General features: G+C 46.8%; 2 protein-coding genes across 3 annotated transcripts; both read right to left on the bottom strand.

Annotated features, from left to right (window-relative positions):
- Positions 1–407: 407 nt before the first annotated feature.
- On the bottom strand, positions 408–5,526 carry LOC144133144 (uncharacterized). The gene is made up of 8 exons (XM_077666006.1): positions 5,406–5,526; positions 4,006–4,043; positions 3,548–3,629; positions 3,377–3,405; positions 2,690–2,744; positions 1,744–1,787; positions 1,374–1,467; positions 408–611 (listed from the first exon to the last, which is right to left on the bottom strand). The coding sequence occupies exons 1-8, from the start codon at positions 5,446–5,448 to the stop codon at positions 484–486; spliced, it is 513 nt and encodes a 170-aa protein (XP_077522132.1). The 5' UTR covers positions 5,449–5,526; the 3' UTR covers positions 408–483.
- Positions 5,527–10,319: 4,793 nt separating this feature from the next.
- On the bottom strand, positions 10,320–17,847 carry LOC144133138 (uncharacterized). 2 transcript variants are annotated; one of them, XM_077666000.1, is made up of 8 exons: positions 17,708–17,847; positions 16,426–16,463; positions 14,537–14,618; positions 14,378–14,406; positions 13,618–13,672; positions 12,561–12,604; positions 12,031–12,124; positions 10,320–10,677 (listed from the first exon to the last, which is right to left on the bottom strand). In XM_077666000.1, the coding sequence occupies exons 1-8, from the start codon at positions 17,748–17,750 to the stop codon at positions 10,562–10,564; spliced, it is 501 nt and encodes a 166-aa protein (XP_077522126.1). In that variant the 5' UTR covers positions 17,751–17,847; the 3' UTR covers positions 10,320–10,561. The 2 variants fall into 2 exon arrangements, with proteins under 2 accessions (XP_077522126.1, XP_077522127.1); XM_077666001.1 differs by lacking the exon at positions 14,378–14,406 and having other exon boundaries at positions 17,708–17,836.
- Positions 17,848–18,793: the final 946 nt, after the last annotated feature.

Genomic DNA, 18,793 nt, shown 5'->3' with positions numbered 1-18,793 from the left:
CAAGAGCTTACAAGAGATGCTATTGAGGCGTTTATCATATCTACCAAAAGCACACGTCTTCGCTCGCTATCTGCATTCATTGGACAAGGAAACGATGTTACTCACTGCTAAGAGATAAAATCGTTGTGATAAGCTTTTTTTTTCATTACCTTATCTCCATTTATTGCATCCTTTTTCTCTGCTTATTGTGCAGACTTGCTATTTAAGAGGCCGCTTAGTTTTCGCAATGATATTGTAGTTGTAAATATGCGCCCGTGTGGCGTTTGTTCGTGCGCTCTGTTTTAAGTTGATGTAAAGCCTCTTTCATTAGAACACCGTAATTAATGAATATAGGCCTACTTCAGTATGACCATAGATTCCTTTTGAACGGTTCTCTTTACGGTCGTTTCAAACAAGCATCGTCGTTCTTCAGGGGAACACGACTGTCTTTTATTACAAAGATGACAGCAGCGATCGTCTATATTGGTACAGGTGACATATCCCTCAGTGCTGGCCAAACGTGAGCACTGAAGCGACGGACGCACATCCGTCACATTCGTAGTCCGAGCCATCTCGGCTCACCCGGACGATGCTGTTGGGTCCGCAGACGACGCCCGGCTTCTTGTTCACGCCTGCAGGACAGAAGGAGTTGTTTTTTTTATGAAAAATTTGTACCGAGTTTCACGAACAGCCCAACATCCTTTTAAAAAAAAAGCACAAATCCTAATCAATGCCTGAGCATTCATTCAATGCTCGTTGCATAATAAGCGAGAAATGAAATTGTGGATGGAAGTAGGAAAGCCATGGACACAACAGTATGTGTTGGAAGTGCGACAACATTCGAAACAGTTGATGCCTTTGCCAGAAGTTACTTCCCTTTCTGTCTGTTGACGCCTGTGTAGTCGCCTCCTCAACTAGTCAACGACTTTTGCGACATACGACGCCGCTTTGTTTTCGAATGGGGTTTCTAATGATATCTCAATAATATTCTCACCCCAGAGTGGTCCACATTCACTGCAATGATTGCTCTTTAGGTTACTAGGAAGAGGTGAACATGCAATGGTTTTCCCATTCATCAAGGAACTTTATCCCTGGCGCTGACTGATCAAGATGTCTCAATAGCATTGAGAACGGTTCGGCTGCACGTCGAGAAATACAGAGCTACTGATGAAAACGCCACCGAGAGGTCAGTGAGCGCTGCGCTGAATATGCGTTGAAATAGTACGAAAAACTGAAGGCCAACGTCAAAAAGTCATATCTTATCACTAACTAGGCTGGCGCGTGTTCCGATGAGAGTCTAGTTAGGTGGTTTGGTTTTTAAAGTCCGAGATGTGCGCCTTTTGCATTTGAGTCAACGATAGCTCGTCTAAAGGTTCCATAAGGAGCTGACTTACAGGTAGCCTCATCGGTGCCGTAGCAGGGACACTTGATACAACGCAGGCCGGTGTCCTTGTAGCCACACAGTTGGTCAGGACCACACTGGGGTCCCTACAACAAAAGATAAGATAATTAATTGCTGTATAATTAAGCTGTATACTTTATCCAGTAATGTAGCATCTCTATTGAAGAATGAACACTGAAAAAGAATAAGGTACAGATGCAGCTGTGCGTCCATGAGCCTGTGTTCAAGCTACCTTTTTTATCACTCCCAAGAAGCTCTTCCTTTTAAATCAGGCTCACACAATTGAATATCATAGTCGCAGCAGCGCTTGATAAGCAGCGCTTGATTTTTCAGTGACATAAGGAGAATCACAGTATGCTTACATTGCTTCCTCCGCACCTGGTATCCTGGCGCTCAAGGACCACGCCTAGAATAGAAATAGGAGGCATCAGGAGTTTTCTGTACGGGTACTCTTAAATCTGCACGCAAAAAATTTCTTTGTGAAAGATAACAATTATTGATCCAGCGGCCTGACTGCAGTGTCTCGCGCTGCAGTCCCACTGAACATTGAGTCTTCCATTAGCTCTAATCATTTTTTCTTATCTTCGAGGGCAGGCTAGCCAAACGGAATATTCTTTCGGTTAACTCCTCGTTTCTCTCTTAGTCTTTTCATGCACACAAAAAAAAAATGTCCTGCAAACTTCGTCAAAAGGGTAGATTGCCGAGCTAGTGGTTTAATTTATTGTAACACTGGAGCAGGGAGGACGCGTAGTCTTTGTTTCTCCACTGGTGCAGACTCCGTCTGCACAGGGACGAGGGGTAGATGACAAAACGACCTTCACTACGCATACAGCCTGGTTTGCGGAGTGCACATTTGTGCCAATGAGCAATAAACTGCTCATTGACGACCATATGGAAATAAGATACGAATTGACGTCGATATGAAAATTTGTTCTTTCCACGAAAAATGATACCATCTTTGATTTTTTTTGTCCGAATACTACTAGTTCCTCCGGACCGACACTAATTTACATTTTTGAAATGCCTTTACGCTAAGTGACCTTTGGGCAAAGATTGTTCCACATCGCGTGGTCTCTACTGCCTGCTAATGTCCTTAGTACTCGAACATCCTTCTGGTTCCAAATACTGTAGTGAAGAGACTGCCCCCTAAACTGTTAGTCTAGGTTGATTATTATTGTCGAAGGAACTTTGATAAGTGACACATCCTAAAAGTTGTTTGCCGTTTACACCCGACACCTGCCCCCAGCACAAACACGTCAGTAGAAAAGGGTGCTTGTAACAGCATCAAAACCTGTTAACGAAACTCACATTCGAACGGTGACGTAGGGCAGTCCCTCGGAAAGCACTGGAAGCCATGTTCGCACTGCGCAAGTATTTCACATTTTATGTTTATGGAATCGTGAACCAACCACTGCAAGGGATATAAAACAGAAGTGCCAGCTCTGTGCCAGATTAGTATTTAATCTGAATATCACGTTAAGCCTCCCTTGTCACAGCATGAAGATGATTCCGAGTCTGGGGCATTGCATTCCGTTTCTGTATGCCGTAATCGAGCTACTGCTACCTTTATCGCTCCTGTCAGGCGCAATCTGCTTATGCATTTAGCTTCCTGTTGTGGGCAACTGCAGCAGAAGAGCGGTGACAGCATTACGAAAATTCAATAGACCACATTTCCGCTTGCCTTCATTACGCCTCCTTGAATTGCGGTGAAGCCATGAAAAGTAACTATTGAAGGAAGCCAAAAAGAATTGAAGGTTGCTGTACATGAACTCTTAGCAGAAGAGCTTCTGTTTATTTTAAATATAAAAGTGAGCCATACAAATTGTTCCCAATCTAAAATCTGCCCCGTAGTCTGCGTATAGCATATACTGCTACCAAGAGGCGAAGTAAAATTGCATACCTTGCTACCTCTCGCAGAATCTTGAGTTACAAATGAACATTGAAGACCGACAGTGTAAACCGCGCAAAATAATCAGTGATATTGAGAACGCTTACCGAACACGTTGTAGGAGTAGCAGAGATACCTGCGGAAGGAAAACACCGCAAAGAAAGTCAAGGGAAACATATTTTGAATTGAAATTGTTTCGAAAATTCAATAACACCAGGGGTACTATAATGACACGAGCTCAAAGCTGCCGAAGGTGAGGAGCGTGTGAGGATACTCACAACGACGGTCAGTCTCGCAGTTGGCACTGCTGGAGAAGTTGCGGTGTGGGACACACCGCTGCCCACCGGAACAATCTGCATCCTGGGTAGTTGGCAAGCAGAGGCCGTCACCGACAGAACATAATACTTGCCTAGTGTATGAGCGATCCAGTCACTAACCAAGCTAGCGAATAAGCTTAATGATAGCTGTAGAATGAGTGACCGACCAGAGGCTATAGGTAGAGAACTCGAAACGACGCGCTGCCCAGAGTTAAGCCGATTAGAAATAAATTTGCGGGAGTGGTTCTTTTGTGTCCGAAACTAAATGTTAAAGGAGTGAGCACCAAATAGTTAAACCCTTATAGAGTGCTGTTATAGTTTATAAACTCATGCACAGCGTTTCACTAACAGGGCCATCTTTTTAAGTTCGATAGGAGTGCACATGAACTTCACAAGAAGTCAATAAAAAGAGTACGCACCGACTCGCAGGTGGTCGCAGAAACGATCATACTGCACCCTGCAAAAAATATACGGCGACGGTCAGAAAATTTGTGGCTAGTACAGAAATAACACCATAATGAAAGTGAAATCAAAACTACGTATTTTGCAAGCCGTGGCGGGTCGAGGATGTGGCGAACTGTTGCTAAGCCCAAGGACACGGGTTCGAATCCCTGCCGTGGTGGCAGCATTTCGACGGCAGCCAAATCCAAAAGACACCCGAGGACTCTAAGATGTTAGTGCATGTTAAAGAACCTCCGGTGGTCCAAATTAATCCACAGCCCTCTACTTCGCCCATTCAGCCTAAAGGTGCCGCTTCAGGGCGTTAGACACAGTAAATCATAGCATCAACCAGTTTAATTAACACGCAGATTTACGTGGCCTAACAGACAGCAGTTCTTCGCTACGTCCAAACAGGCAGGGGCCATGTAGGTTACTGGGCGCAAAGCGCCGTTATTAGGCTAGAGAAACTTCGGCTTGCTGCGTTATATGCAACAAATCTACATTCACCTAACAAACCAGTGGGGTACGTTTATTCGCAAATAGTTGCTCTCCTGGCAGTTGCTATAAGAGTGCCGCCGCGGTGGCTCAGTGGTTGTGGCGCTCGGCTGCTGACCCGAAAGACACGGGTTTTAGCACAGTGTTACCTTATGCCGCCAGCCTCCAGAAGGCTCGTGGAGACGGCCATCACGGTGAAATACCTGGGCCGTCGAGCTCCCCCGGGCATGCGCAGTTGGAGACTGATGGTAACCCCCAACGGACATGTAGGCTATGGTGCATCAGGTTTACAACGCCCGCCACACCACACAACCCACTGGCTACAGCTTTGGCTCGGGTGAATCCCCACCCGGGTGGTGGCGCAGTGTGGGGTACATACTACACTCGCTTACCCGCGCCCAAGGCAGCGCCCGGGTGAGGGAGCCAGTGTCCAGTAACCGTCACAGTCTTCCGGTAGAGTGGGGTGGAATGCCAACATGGAGTGCTGATAGTAACTGCATAATGTGCCACTATATGGTGTACAGTAACGCGCGAATATGAGTAACGGGTAGGCTGGCTGCCAATAACGTCGATCAACACTATAAAAGGATACTTAAGGTGTCGCTTCCAAAATTTCTCAAGCACCTTCTAGGCGGTTAATATAACTCCCCTATACTCTGTCACACGGGCGCGATTAACCTCGGTTAAGGTAACCATGGTTTTCGCTAAACATGTTTGCTGCTGTTCCCACGGCAGAATTCACCTAAATGTGCCGCATGAACAGCAGCAGCCATGTTCAGCTAAAACTGTAATTACCTAAACCAATGTTATGCACGGCCGTGCAACAAGGACACTAAAATAAGCCGGCGTGCATACGCATACGCCTGTGTTGAATCACACTCACCAAGAAGGTACAGAGCAACCAGCGTCAAGCGGAAACACCCCATTGCTCCGAGTACCTGTTGAGCCAAAGTTGCCGTGCACCAGACGTCGAGAGAGACTGAGAAGCGGCATCTGCAGCAGAACGCTGTTTATATAGAGCCTGTGCCTTGCAGTTGGCTGCGTGCGCTGTCACCGGAGCATGCGTGTAATCTTGTCAAAGCAGATGCAAGGAAGACGGCTAGACGGCAGACAATATACCACATTTATTCGAACGTAGGCAACGCACCAATGTACTATCGCAATCAAAAGCTAGCGGGACGTCAGTGTGCGGGAAAAAAAATTAATTCCTCACTGTCACGTAGTCCAGTAGTCGCATGAAAGATGTCGAGGTATGCGGGAACGTGCATGCTCTATCCTTCAGTAACAGTGCCAGGCGACTATAGATTGCGAGGTAGGGCTGTATTAAACGTTTTTTTCCGAGAACACGCGTCCCGTAAACTTTTGATCTCGATAGTACACCTACTGCCGAAGTACAGAAGGCAAGCTGGCAACAGCAGGATAAAATAGCTAAACGTAGATTAGTTTATTGCTGTTTGAGCAGCGACGCAAAATGAAGGCGGGAGAAGCCTTTGAACAAACTTTGAGGCTAACGTTTGCAAGAAAACGCCGATGTATATTTGAGTGAATGCAGTAGTTGAGCCGCCGCTTATCGTTGTACTCGGGTCTATCGGGGTCAGCGGTTTTGCGAGACGACTCTTAGCAAGCGGCGGGCAGTCGAGCACGTGTAACTGAAGTGGCCGTTTCGAATACACGTGTGTGTCCTTTCAGATCGAGTTGAATGATTTGTGCGGCTACTGCGCGTGCGTGAGTTTGAGTCGCTCATAATTTACAGTGACCAAACGAACGCTGTTGTTTTATGAAGAGTGCACCCATGAATCTGACGCAAGTTATTAACGGGAGGAAATGATATGTCCGAGCAGCCTTATTACTTCGCACAGAAGCGAGCTTTTTTAATCCTTTAAGCGTTCTTCATGCTGGCTTAGTTTTTCTTGTTTATTGTTTATGTAATCAAGAGTTTTATGCATGAGCTTAATGAAACATTTTACAAGAGAGGACCTAAGAATTTTTCAACCCTTCTTAGTATGCCATTAACGGAAGTAAGGTGATGTTGCGTTGAAGCCTGGCTTAGGAGGTCAAGTAAAAGCGAATGATATTTTATGATTTCTCTAATATTTTTCTTTATTTTTTGCGGAATTTCTCATTTATTTTACGTTCACAAACTTTCCGATCGCAAACGATTCTCTGCGTGAAGGTGACACAGACGAAAAAAAGAGGGTGTTGCCAGTGCGCATGTGCGCAGAACCTAAGACCTGTTTGGATTATTTGGAGCACTTTTCAGTGCCAGTTATGAACACGTGGCGACGGCTTCCACAAGTACGCTGTTCTTTTCGCAAGATAACCGCAGAGATCTGCAGGCAGACGCGTCGTGCATGTAAGTTCCAATCCATTGCGAACAAGTTCTAACGATCGGACTTTTAGGTACCAAAAGGATGAATTTTTGGTGTCCAAAAATATGCGCCTATAAGTAAGAATTAGGCACCGAAATGGTAATTAATTTAGCGACCCTTGTTTTTTGAAGACAAGCTCATGTTTTTGTTTGTTTTGTTCAATGAAGCTTGTCTCAATTTGTAATAAACTGCGCCATGAATAGTGGCTGCTTGGTTTGACGCCTGTCAAAAAATTCTTGCACTCGTACGACTTCCCAGAGCACAGGACAAGAAGAGGGACACGCGACCGGATGTGGGCCCTACAGGGAAAACCATGCCGCTTTTATTGTGCTGTCCTGCACAAAGCAGCTCGAGCGCATTTATTTGTTGTGACTTTACTATCAAGCTGTACTCAATTTTACCAGAACTTTGTTGAGACTTTACTATCAAGCTGTACTCAATTTTACCAGAACTACCGGTATAGTGACCAAATAAGGGGCTTGTCTCTGCGTATGTTTTTTTTTTACGAAACAACTCTGCTATTTCAATACGATGAAAAAATAATGCAGTTAATGAACGTCATTAGTCCCAAAGAGGTGACGAAGTTTTAACTATATAAGTTGAAATGGAAGCGTATGTATCATATTGGGTTGTATTAAGCAGTTCTAGTCAACTGCCTGTCTACGTTGAAATGCTTTTGAAAGCCCATTGTTATATTTATTACCCGCCAATTTAGTTCTTAAAATGCCGCAGCAACTAAGCAGCACGAAAACCTGAGTTAAGGGCTTGGTAAGTTTTCAAATGCTGACTAATAAGGCGTCTGTTTTGCGAATTGCAAGTGGTAATAAATATTTATTTACAAAACAAACACAGATCTCTATGGCCGTCTAAAGTTTGTTGCCTAGGCCTAGGCGCGAAAATTTCCTCTTAGAAGTTTTTCGCGATTGAGCCTGTTGTGGCTCAAAACCAGATTGTACGCTGCAAACGAAGGCTCGACCTCCATTGTTTTTAGTGCAGTGTAGTTACATATCAGAACAGTCGTTGGCTTCATGCACCCCAGGACCCTGTAATGTTCGCCGACTACTACCCATTCATGCTGATCACATCTTCAGCCCTGGGATTGGCGCTCGCATTTGGCACGATAACCACGGAGACGTTTTAAGAACTTGGCACCAGTTTCGTCGTTGACTGTACTATACTTACACCAGTGTAGATCGTCGAGAACACGCTGAGTGGGCCCGAACGAGACCACCAACATATCTGATGAGGACATTCAGCGGCTCTTCGGGTGAGCAGACCCAGAAGTGCACAAAGAAAAAAGAATGTGCCTAATGAGTTTGGATTGACACAAATAGTTCAGCGAAAACCTGACGCCAGTGTTGGCCTTGGCCGCGAAGTCCATCACCTTCGCGTTGGATTTCACGTACGGCTGTGTCTTATCGCCGCTCATCCATTCGCTCCCGGTCAGGAGTGGTTAGCTTTGGTTTCGACTCCTACAGTACAACTGTTGACTGCACAACTCATGCTTAAGAACGACCAATTCTAGCACGTGCAGAATCCAGGTTATATTTTTAAAGCGCGCAAAAATTTGGCAACGTGGGCTTAAGTTACACACTATAATTTGTCACTCTTTCCATTTACTCCTCCGCCCACCGACGCACTCTTTTCTTACATTTGGTCAGCGAGAAGGAGTGCGCATGCGCCTACTCTTCTGCCGCGATGGCCGAATCGTTTAAAACATGGGAAGCGAAGCGTTTCTGTTTGCACTGATGGTGATGCGAATCCCCTAGGAGATGACTTTTTTTTTCTGAAGACAGTACCCTGTTTAGGGGGGGGGGGGGGGGGGCTTCTTGGTAGCCTACGTGACGAACTCCCTTCGACAACGCGAACACTTATCTTACCGAAACCTAACGATAACAATGGCAGCACCTGAAGCGCCTGAACTCGTAGACTCTTTCTCGCTGATATATACCGACGCTGTCGACGGTCATAAGGTTACCGCAGTAGTGGACACCGGAGCAGATTTCTCTATTTTAAGCGTCATACGGACATTCCTTCTTATCCCTATCAGTCTGAACTTTGTGGGAAGCCTGCTAGATTCCCGCCGTGGCGTCTGCGCGGCATCCCGCGTCGCTCTCTTTCCCTTTCTCCCGCCTCGGGCGGCGGAGAGACAGCTGGTGGCTAATCGCTGTCATTCGGCCGCAGCTCCGCCCCCGGCTTCCCAGGGGCGCGCACCGGAGCCTTGCTCTGAGCGCGCCCCGGGACGGGGTGACTGTTTAGTGTGTGTGTGTACCGCTGGAGGATGGCGTATAAAAACGTCTCCTTTGTGAACTTGGAGGCCTGTTTCTTGCGGCGAGCCGCTCTCCTCTCTGCAGAGGTTGAACGCCGCCGCAGTGGTGCTCCAGGGTGCGTGTGGTGACGGCTGATCGGCGCCCTTGGCTCGCACGAAGCTCGAACCCGCGGTGGGTAGTGGCCTGTGCCTACTGAGAAACCCACAACGAGAGAGAGAAACAGGCCTTTAAGTTCACAAAGGAGACGTTTATTGACGCCGTCCTCCAGCGGTACGCACCCACACTCAACAGTCACCCCGTCCCGGGGCGCGCTCAGAGCAAGGCTCCGGTGCGCGCTCCGGGCAACAAGAGAAATGCGCGCCGCTAGCACGCCGCTGCAGGAGATTGTCCCCGCGGCAGTGCTGTGATCTCTCTCGTGTCGGCCGTTGGGCCATTTGCGAGAGAGAGTGGGCACTCAACGCAAGGTGCGCCTGTCAGAGGTCGTTGGACCCCTGGACAGGCTCGAGCCGCGGCGGATCGAGGACCCACGCTGGCGAGCTCGAGTATCAACTGGTCCGAACGGCAGAGGCCGGCCCGGACGAACAGCAACGTACGCACCTTACGCTGTCTCGGAGGGGGTCTCTCTCTCTGGGCCCCGCTGGGACGGTCGCGCGCCGCGCGACCACCCAAAACGGGTCCCGAATTCCCGCCAAAAGTCACCAATGGCAAAGGCCCTTGGGAAGCCGGGGGCGGAGCTGCGGCCGAATGACAGCGATTAGCCACCAGCCGTCTCTCCGCCGCCCGAGGCGGGAGAAAGGGAAAGAGAGCGACGCGGGAAGCCGTGCAGACGCCACGGCGGGAATCTAGCAGGCTTCCCACAACTTATAACTTTTAAGTGTAAAAAAATTACACCCAGAGACAAGCTTTTGGAGAGAGGAGATCATCCAAACAAAAAAAAATCGCCTATAGAGAGAGAGTGAAAATTTTGATTTCATGCCAACTGCATTGAAACCAAGCCTGTCTTTGCTGAAGCACGACCAGATTGGAGGCAGCGTGTCGCTCGCGTATGTGACAGCCTGCTCACAAGAGGCAGTTGCCACCTGCAGCCGCAGCTTGGCGAGGGCGCTGCCACCCCACCCGTCCTATGGTGCCTCGGTCCAGCTTCATCGAGGCACCCTTGCAAAATGCGCCCTGAATTTTTTTCCTTTTCACATAAAAAGTACGCGTGCTAAATGTACTCAACTTCTTAAAACCATTAAAGCCAAAATTTAACTCAGATTTTTTTTATTATTGAGGCTTCGCAGCACAGGCCAAAACTCCAGCCCATGAACTGATGTTCGTGTCTTCTCTGCCTAATTTTTTTTAGGCAGGTGAACAGAACTTTAGACCATGCATGGGCTTGTGTGCGTTCGTGAGAGCAGCTAGCGTGTCAGCACAGAAACGGCGGAGGCGCATCCCTTGCAGACGAAGACGTTCTGCCTGTTTTCCTGGATGATGCTGTTGGGTCCACACTCCAGTCCCGGCCGCTTGTCCACGCCTGCAGGACATTTGATGTACAATGCTATGAAGCTTGAAATCAATAATAAAGAAGCACCTCGGCCTTTACCACTGAAGCATAAACAAATGTAACCCAGATCACTATACTCAACGAAACACCCAAAAAAATGTGAAGTGGAATTTACTGCACCAGGGAGTGAAAGTAAAAGGAAAGAGTAAAAATAGCTTTAAGCCAAACTACCGGCGGGGCGGAGGTCCCAGGAGATTCCCCTGGTCCTCCACAGGAAAAATGACAGTGGGTCGGATGTTGGGTAGAAGGAGTTGGTTGTCAGGTAAGGGTTATTGGAACCATGAAGTGAGTCGGGACCATGACATGTCTAGTCCGGTATTTCAAATGGATGGCGCTCGACCTTCCGTCTCTGTTTGTAGGCCGTCCACGTTTTAATGCGATTGCATTAGAGGTTCCGTTCTCGAGAAAACCCGGCGTACCTTCATCCGTTCGTGTCACGATAAAGCAGGTGGCCCACCTGCCACCTGCCCACCGGGTTGTGGACAGTGTGGTTACTACAGCAAGTGGCAAGGAAATAATTCACATAAATTCATTTCAATTGCCACATATATCCACCGGGGCACTGCGCGTCAGCTCAAATGTTGAGAGACAGACGAATTCAGCTGACTGTCCTAATGAGATCAGTTCATTCCGATAGGATCAAATTGGAAAGCCCACTTGGATCCAATAATTTTTTTCGCCTGAGGCGGCAGTTGCGGATTACTCAAGAATCCGCTTGCAGAAGCTTGTGTACCTTACTCTCAGTCGGGTCACAGGCATCCATGCTTTCTAACAAGAACAGGGTTTTAAAGTGTCTTCAGTGTTGCGACAATCCTGATCGGGCTCTCTCCGACGAATTTCAGCGGCTATAAATCCACCTCCCAGACACGATTACCACTCAGTGTCTGACCACGATGGCGGGTGGTGGAATGTGGTGGCTCTCGAAGTCCGCGCTCTGAGAGCACACTTCCGAAAGGTTCATGATTTAGAGAATCGGACAGCATGCGAATACACTAATTTATCAAACCAAAATTTTAATTTCCTTTGCTTCAGTGGTTTCACATCGTCATGACACGCCTCAGTGGCACAATCAAGGCTCTAATGCTAACGCATGCTTTGCCGCATGGATCAAATTGATCATGTGTAATTTTTTTGTGCCATGAGCTTTCCCTTTCATTGTTTGTTCTGGCTAGGCCTGCAAGCTGTGTTATCTCTTATACTAGCCGCATATTCTCTATGCACACAAACCTATGAAAAGCAGCCAGCGATGTTAACCACAGGCTCTAGCATCTGCACTTGGACGCTCAGCAAGAAAAAAAGAGTAGTGGTTGCGGGTATACTCACATATGGCACGATCAGTGCCGTAACACGGACACTTTATGCACACCAGGCCCGTCTTCTGGTAAGCGCAAACTTGGTTGGGACGACACCGGGGACCCTGCGAAGCACGTGTTAAGAATGAACAAAACAACAAATTTAAAAGCATCATAACCGATATTTTAAGCTTAGTGATGTCAATATTTGCAGGTTTCTGACGAAAAGTTCTCTTTCTTCGCATATTTGTAGCGTATAATAATTTTCCCTTGGTTCTATTAATCCTGAAAGCATGCGATATTTATATGAAGAAAGTGAACAGGGTATTTTATTCTTTTTTTTCAGGAATAATTTCAGCCCAGTCTCAATTTAAAGTCAGGTACTTCGCGGCATTTTTCAATAACTTTATTGATAGCCGTCAAAAACCTTAGGGCATAATATCTGCACAAACTAGGAAGCGGGCTAACATAAGCGAAAGATACAAAATAACCTTGAATCTTAGGCAAGCATTCTGTACCTTTGTCCAATTAACCAGAACGAGTTGAAACACCTCCACTTACGTTCCTTCCTCCACATCTCGACTGCTGGTGTTCCAGAACAAGGCCTATAGAAGGAAAGAAAAAAGAAAGAAAAATCGCAAATTTGAACCACCCCTGCGAGGCGACTTGCCCTTTTTTTACAGCGAGAGCTATTATTCTTTGTTTTAGCTGTTAGTCCTGCACTCTGCCGTGAAATATACGCCCCAGCCTTAATATCTTAATTATACTTAGTGAGCTGATTTTATATAACTTAATTATTAGAAGTTAATTTTAGATTTTCAATTTAATTTACTTGTCAACTGCCAACCATGGCAGGTGGCCACGCTTAGGGGAAAGGATGGAGAGGGAATGTGGAGAGGGAAAATTTAGATAAGCGACGGGTGGCCAGATCATATTTTGCTGATTTGCTATTTCGCTGATTCGCATGAGCAGGGCTTGGATTACTCTTACGGCTTACGATGCAGATTCCACGGCCAAATGCAGAGCTACATCGCTAAACCAAAGCTGCAACAACTTTTTCTGGTTAACGCGTTGAGCCAGTAAGCCTAGCTCTACAGATATCAACGCGATATCGTTATGGAGTTCCTGTCGCAGAAAACCTGCCTTCGCCGTCAGCGTCGTCGGCGTTGTCGCCATCGTCGGCATCGTTGACCGGGCGCGAAAAATTACGAAAAATCCCCAGAAAAGCAACCCAGGATGTAGGTGCGCCACCTATGTCACGTAACCTTCTGGCATCATCACAGCCTGCCCATCGGTTTGTGAGAAAACTGCGCACTTTGGCAGGTTAAATTAGTGATTGGTCTTAGACTGAAAAGATTCGAAATTGCAATTAATGATTGGTCCTAGAATGATTAGCTGACGTGTCCTAGAAACTTTTGTTCCCGACTGCACGTAGGTTTCTGCGCTTCTGTAAGGGCACGAGAGCTGAAAAAGCTCAACTGCATGAGCGGATTGTTTTGGTATATTAAGTCGGCATGTTTCGACAAGCATGACCTGCAGCTGTCTATGACGACACAGAGTAGCACATCAACTATTCTAGCCAGTAGCGTTATACATAAAGCGAAAGCCGTGTACTCACATTCGTAAGGCGCAGATGGGCAGTCCTTCAGCCTGCACTGGAAGCCGGGGTCACACTGTGAGCGAATAAAAAAAAGTCAGGTAATGGGCTTCAGTAAATCTTAAACGAATGAGGTGGACCTTAGTAGGAAGGCGAGTTTGAGAAACGAAAATTGAGAGCGGACACAATACAATGAGTCATACCAGAGCAGACTAGCCTTTTTATATCGGGTTTCCTATACTCATCACGACGTTTCTGGGAGGGTTATTACTAATAGCAATATGCACTAAAACCCTTCAATGCCCTGAGCACTGAACATACCGCAGCGACAGTCTATAGTAATTTGAGAATCTGCCTCGTATGCAGCAGGGGCGAGGTTTGACCCCAAGTGCGCCGTCTTTTACTGCCAGTGGGAGAATGGTACGAACTTTTTCTTGGCCTGATTGTCGACTTATATAGATTGATAGGCTTAAAAATGAGCCTCTGACCCTACCTTGTGTAAAAGAGAAACAGCTCGTGCCATGGCGCTCTTTGGCTAAACCTGCACTTGAGCCACTAAAATTCAACATCATCATCATCGCTTATCAGAGCAACGAATTTTTTTAGATAAAGCTTGGGCTTGTCCTTTTTAGTGCGGAAGCTTATTGTGTACTAGGCATTACAGGCATGGTCGAGGTTCAAACAAGCCACCGCTAAACTTGAAACACTGCTAGAGATCCAAATGCAGCGTGGTACAGGCTGGGTGTAAGACTGTGTATGGTGTGTTCACAATGGTACTTACAGAGCACGACGTTTGGGAAACAGAGATGCCTGCAAGGCAGAAAGGAAAGAACTCGTGAGGTGTGAAACTGCACGGACATTAAGAGCGTTAAAGATTACGAGCTCAAGTTGCTGAGCTCATTATGCTGTAATAAATGTAAAACTCAAAGGCTATACTCACAGCGATGATCGGTCTCACAGTTGGCTCGGCTGGAGTAATTGGCGTGGGAGACGCACCGTTTTCCCCGAGAACAATCGGCATCCTGCGGGACATACAGATCGAGGGATCGAATCCGTGCGACTTACTCAGAGAATCGTGAAGGGGTCGACGAGTGTATATGCGGGCAATTAGTGAATTAACTGGAAAAAATGAAGAAGCAAGCTGCTGCGACACGCATAAAAAGCGTGTGACGCTTATGCTTTGCCCCAGGTTACAGAGCAAGCGGTAAGTTCTAGAATACGCAGTGGAGCGGATAAAAAAAATTGAAGAGCGATCGACTGAATTGATGGGAAAGAAATGCCATAGCACTCTTTTTCTTCCGCTCTGCTGTTTATTCCAAATGTGATGCTATACTAATTGTGTGGTCTTCCCATCTTCCCTCGTGTCATCTCCGGTTTTAGTTTACTTCGACTGCGGTAGCTACTCAAAACGTGTCACAGTGATAGGTCGCGGCGAGTCTTCCTACCACTACCGATAGAGGGACACGGCGGTTAAGCGATGTGCCACTGCATTCGATGGTGGCTGATTCAAATACCGCCTCCTGTAGGGCTTGTGAGACCCATGTTCCCAATCCAAGCGCAGAAGGAATACCGCAAGCTCCGTGTTTCGACAAATAGTTCACTGAAGGCTGTCTGTCTACCACATAGGTCTCCTATGGTCTAATGGTAGAAAGAGGGCAGGCAGATGGTTTCTTGGCGCACAAGAAGTGAAAAAGGGAGGGAAAAGCCTCATAGTGCTTGCCAAGTACTCTAAGCCTTTTTCCCGCCTTGTTCATTTTGCGTGTGGTCTGAGTCATTTTTTTTTAGTCACTGCCATTCTTGCTAAGTCTTTCTTAGTACGGCATCTCCCTCTCTCCCCTACATGTTGAGAAGGGGGACAGGAGACGGTTGGAAGGTGGCATATGGGGAGAGTGAAATCCCCCAAATTACCACGTGTCATCGTTGGTAGGCGGAGGCTTCACATAGACGTCGACGGCCGGGAGCCGACGCAGGAGAGTTTTGGCCGTCACGGCCTTCTTAATATTGCCGCGTTAAAATACTCAGCGGAGTAGACCGGTAATATTACGCGAAAAGCAACGGGATACTGAGAGCAAGGCCTCTCTGACCAGCCGCGGTCATCTCAATGCCAGGCAGTGCAGTGACACCCTCTCCAACGAGGGATGGACGACCACAAATGCGTACTTCAACTTGTTCAGATCGCGCTTCGGTCCGTCCTTCTTCGCATTACGTTCTTTTGCACTGAATCCTCTGTAATCAGCAACTTAGAAGTGCCACTGTGCTGCATATATGTGGTAGTCTTTACTAATGCCCTATCGAAAAATGTGTACAGGTTTTAATAGCAGACAAATAGGATTATGGCACATTTAGTTTAACATTATAGGATGAAGCTTTCAAAGCGATTCAGCCTTTGAGTGACTCCTTAGTGGAGGGCTCCGCATAACTACCATCACCCGTGGTTAATTACCGTGCACTTACATCACACAGTGCATGCAAGTCGTGGGTTCGAACCCGCCCACTACGGTAGCAGTTCGATGGAGGAAAAATGTGAAAATTCCGTGTACTGTGCATTGTTAGTGCCCGTTAAGAACCCCAGGTGGTCGTAATTATCCGGAGCCCTCCACTACGGCGTCCCTCATAGACTGAGCCGCTTTGGTACGTCCATCCTATAAAGCCAAACCAAATGTGCCATAATCCTATTTGCTGACCTGTTCAAACCTATATACATTTTTCAGTAGGGTGTGCACTCGAATCTAAAGAAAATTTGGTCCTTTTGATGATTGCATTACAAAAATATAAAGAACAGAGCCGCAGGACGCCGTCTGTATGGTACTGCATGGCAAATTAACGCACCGTCTTACAGGTCGCCGCTGAAACAGCCAGCACATAGCCTGGAAGAAAACCATTGTCAGATATTAGCTCCTATACCTTCTATGAGGCACAGTGACACAAGTAACAATGTAGCTAAAAAAATACAACACTTCGCTACATCATTAGCTTTACGTCTAATTACGAGCTCTCGCATTGAGAAAGTTAGCTGTTTAGTGCTTCTACAACGTTGCGTCGATCATTTCTCTCGTGTGGCTGACCATCTTTAAGGGAAGCTAGGGCGGGCAGTTCAGATCGTATTTGCATTAGGTGAACCGCAATAAAAAGAAATATGTTTGCATAGTTAGCAAATATATTTCTTTTCATTATGGTTCACCTAAACGAACTATGTAAACACATAGCAGGCTGGTAATACCGCCACACCCAGCACCACACCCAGAGAGAAACGTTAGCCCTGGATTGTGCGGTAACCTTAATATGGTTCACACCGGCCTTTATCCTTACGACAGTACTTTAAAAGGTTACTCTACTGTATTTCATGCACTATTCTTTTCAGCAAACGAAGCTTCGTCGCCCACATCACATCAAAATCGATAACTATTGGCCTAATTGGTAAATGACATTTATGATTATATTTTATCTTAAAAAAGATTGGAATATCAGGGAGTTGAACACATGTTCGTGGTCCATCTGTTGTTTCTCTATTTCGTGCACTAAAAACATGAACGTAACATGCGATGTAGCCCGCGCACCAGCCTATCGACGAAGTTTGAGTGCAGCCCGTCGACAGCGTAAAATCCGGCTTCTTTTCCTTTGCCACTTTGAAATATCAATTTGTGACGAATCCAGCAGCTGTGCACTCGTTTCTCCATCCAGACATTAAGACCCACTAGATAATAAAACTATCTTCTTTACTGATATCCAACAGAAGACTGACTTATTAGTCAGATTGCGACTAAAAATGCGCTCAAGTCCAAGAGTGTTGGCAGGCGCGACGGCTTTAACCCCAAAGCGGGTAATACCTCCACTCGCCACCAGCCCTTCCATTAAGGTTTCTTGCTAATTACTTTCATTGCAGGTAGATAACATTGTTTCAGTTTTTGCGTGAACGCGAAAATTGCAAGCTTCGGATAGCTGAACTGATTTGGTGACAACAACAATGAGTTCTTTTTTTTAGTTTATTTCCTGCACCTTTCTCACTGCTTCATTTCCACCTCCATTCCTCCCCTCTCCCCAGACCAAGCAGCAACCTCATGTCTGACCTACCGACCAGAAAAACGTACACGTTTGAAGTCTTGTTCCTTACCGGCAAGGGCCAGCGCAGCCAACGTCAAATAGAACGATCCCATAATTCAGCCTGTATATCCACTCGAGCTCGGACTTGTCCTGTCGAGCTCGTGTCAAGCAGCAGTGGAGAGTTGTCGCGGAAACGCGTTGTCTTTATATATGCAGCATCCAAGAAAGCATTGACCGCGCCTTGCACAGGGTCACGCAAGCAATCCCAGCTACCCTTGCCGGATCCTGCGGCAAGATGCTCTTTCTGCCTTCCTGTAGTGGGGGGTTGCCACTTCTTATCAGTTGAAAGCTGGTAGTGTCAGCGGTTTTGTGCGGGACGGGTCTGAGTAGAACAGGAGGGGGTCAGTAGCAGGAAAGACTAGTTTTGAAAACACGTGCGTGCCCTTCAAGTTTGTTTTGAAAGCTCTCCACACGTGCGACCCGTACCGCTTGAATTCCTTGTTGGCATAGTGTATAGTTAAAACGCCGGCTACGTTTGGGTGCATGTGCTAACTTACGGGTTAAGGCAGGAAAGAACGGGGGGCAATGATCACCGACTTCGGATATCGCGCGCGGGCGTGTTTACATAATACGTAATATTATCAGTGCAAAAACACTCATACGCTCACCAGCACCGACCAAGAAGCTTGCCATATTTGGATCTTGTGCCGTTGCCTAGCAATAGCGATGCGGCGTTAAGTTAAAAAAGAAATCAATATCCAATAATGGGAGTCGGACCGGCGACGGCACGCACTGAGGAGTTTCGGAGGCAGCAGTTCCTTCTTGTCTTTAATGCATGGAAATCAATCCCACTGAGCTACCAAATGATTTGCGTACACACATACTATTCCACATGCAGACACACATTTTCATGTATTCGTGCACTGCGCTCCACCTGCCACCAAACACGCCTCGTGTTGTTGCTGTTGCCTTAGAAGCGATGGAACATACCCACGGTGGGATACTGGCCAGGGTTTGGTGAAACTTCAACCAACTCTCGCGATGTGCAGTGCACACCATCTCCTTCATCCAATAATACTGCTTCGGGCGTTTCGGCCTTGGGTACACTGCTTTGTGCATTGCACACCGTCGTCTTCGTTTAATAATACTGCTTTGA

Source organism: Amblyomma americanum, chromosome 5, assembly GCF_052857255.1.
Source record: "Amblyomma americanum isolate KBUSLIRL-KWMA chromosome 5, ASM5285725v1, whole genome shotgun sequence".
Lineage (NCBI taxonomy): Eukaryota > Metazoa > Arthropoda > Arachnida > Ixodida > Ixodidae > Amblyomma > Amblyomma americanum.
The sequence above is the reverse complement of the archived record's forward strand: the minus strand, read 5'-3'. Positions and strand labels throughout refer to the sequence as shown.

Coding starts and splice junctions, on each gene's coding strand:
- LOC144133144 (XM_077666006.1), bottom strand. CDS start 5,448: ATGGGGTGTTTCCGCTTGACGCTGGTTGCTCTGTACCTTCTTG. Junction 3,406..3,547: donor CTGCGAGACTGACCGTCGTT/GTGAGTATCCTC, acceptor TTCCTTCCGCAG/GTATCTCTGCTACTCCTACA. Junction 1,468..1,743: donor CCAGGTGCGGAGGAAGCAAT/GTAAGCATACTG, acceptor CTTTTGTTGTAG/GGACCCCAGTGTGGTCCTGA.
- LOC144133138 (XM_077666000.1), bottom strand. CDS start 17,750: ATGGGATCGTTCTATTTGACGTTGGCTGCGCTGGCCCTTGCCG. Junction 12,605..13,617: donor CCCATCTGCGCCTTACGAAT/GTGAGTACACGG, acceptor TTCCTTCTATAG/GCCTTGTTCTGGAACACCAG. Junction 12,125..12,560: donor CGAGATGTGGAGGAAGGAAC/GTAAGTGGAGGT, acceptor CGTGCTTCGCAG/GGTCCCCGGTGTCGTCCCAA.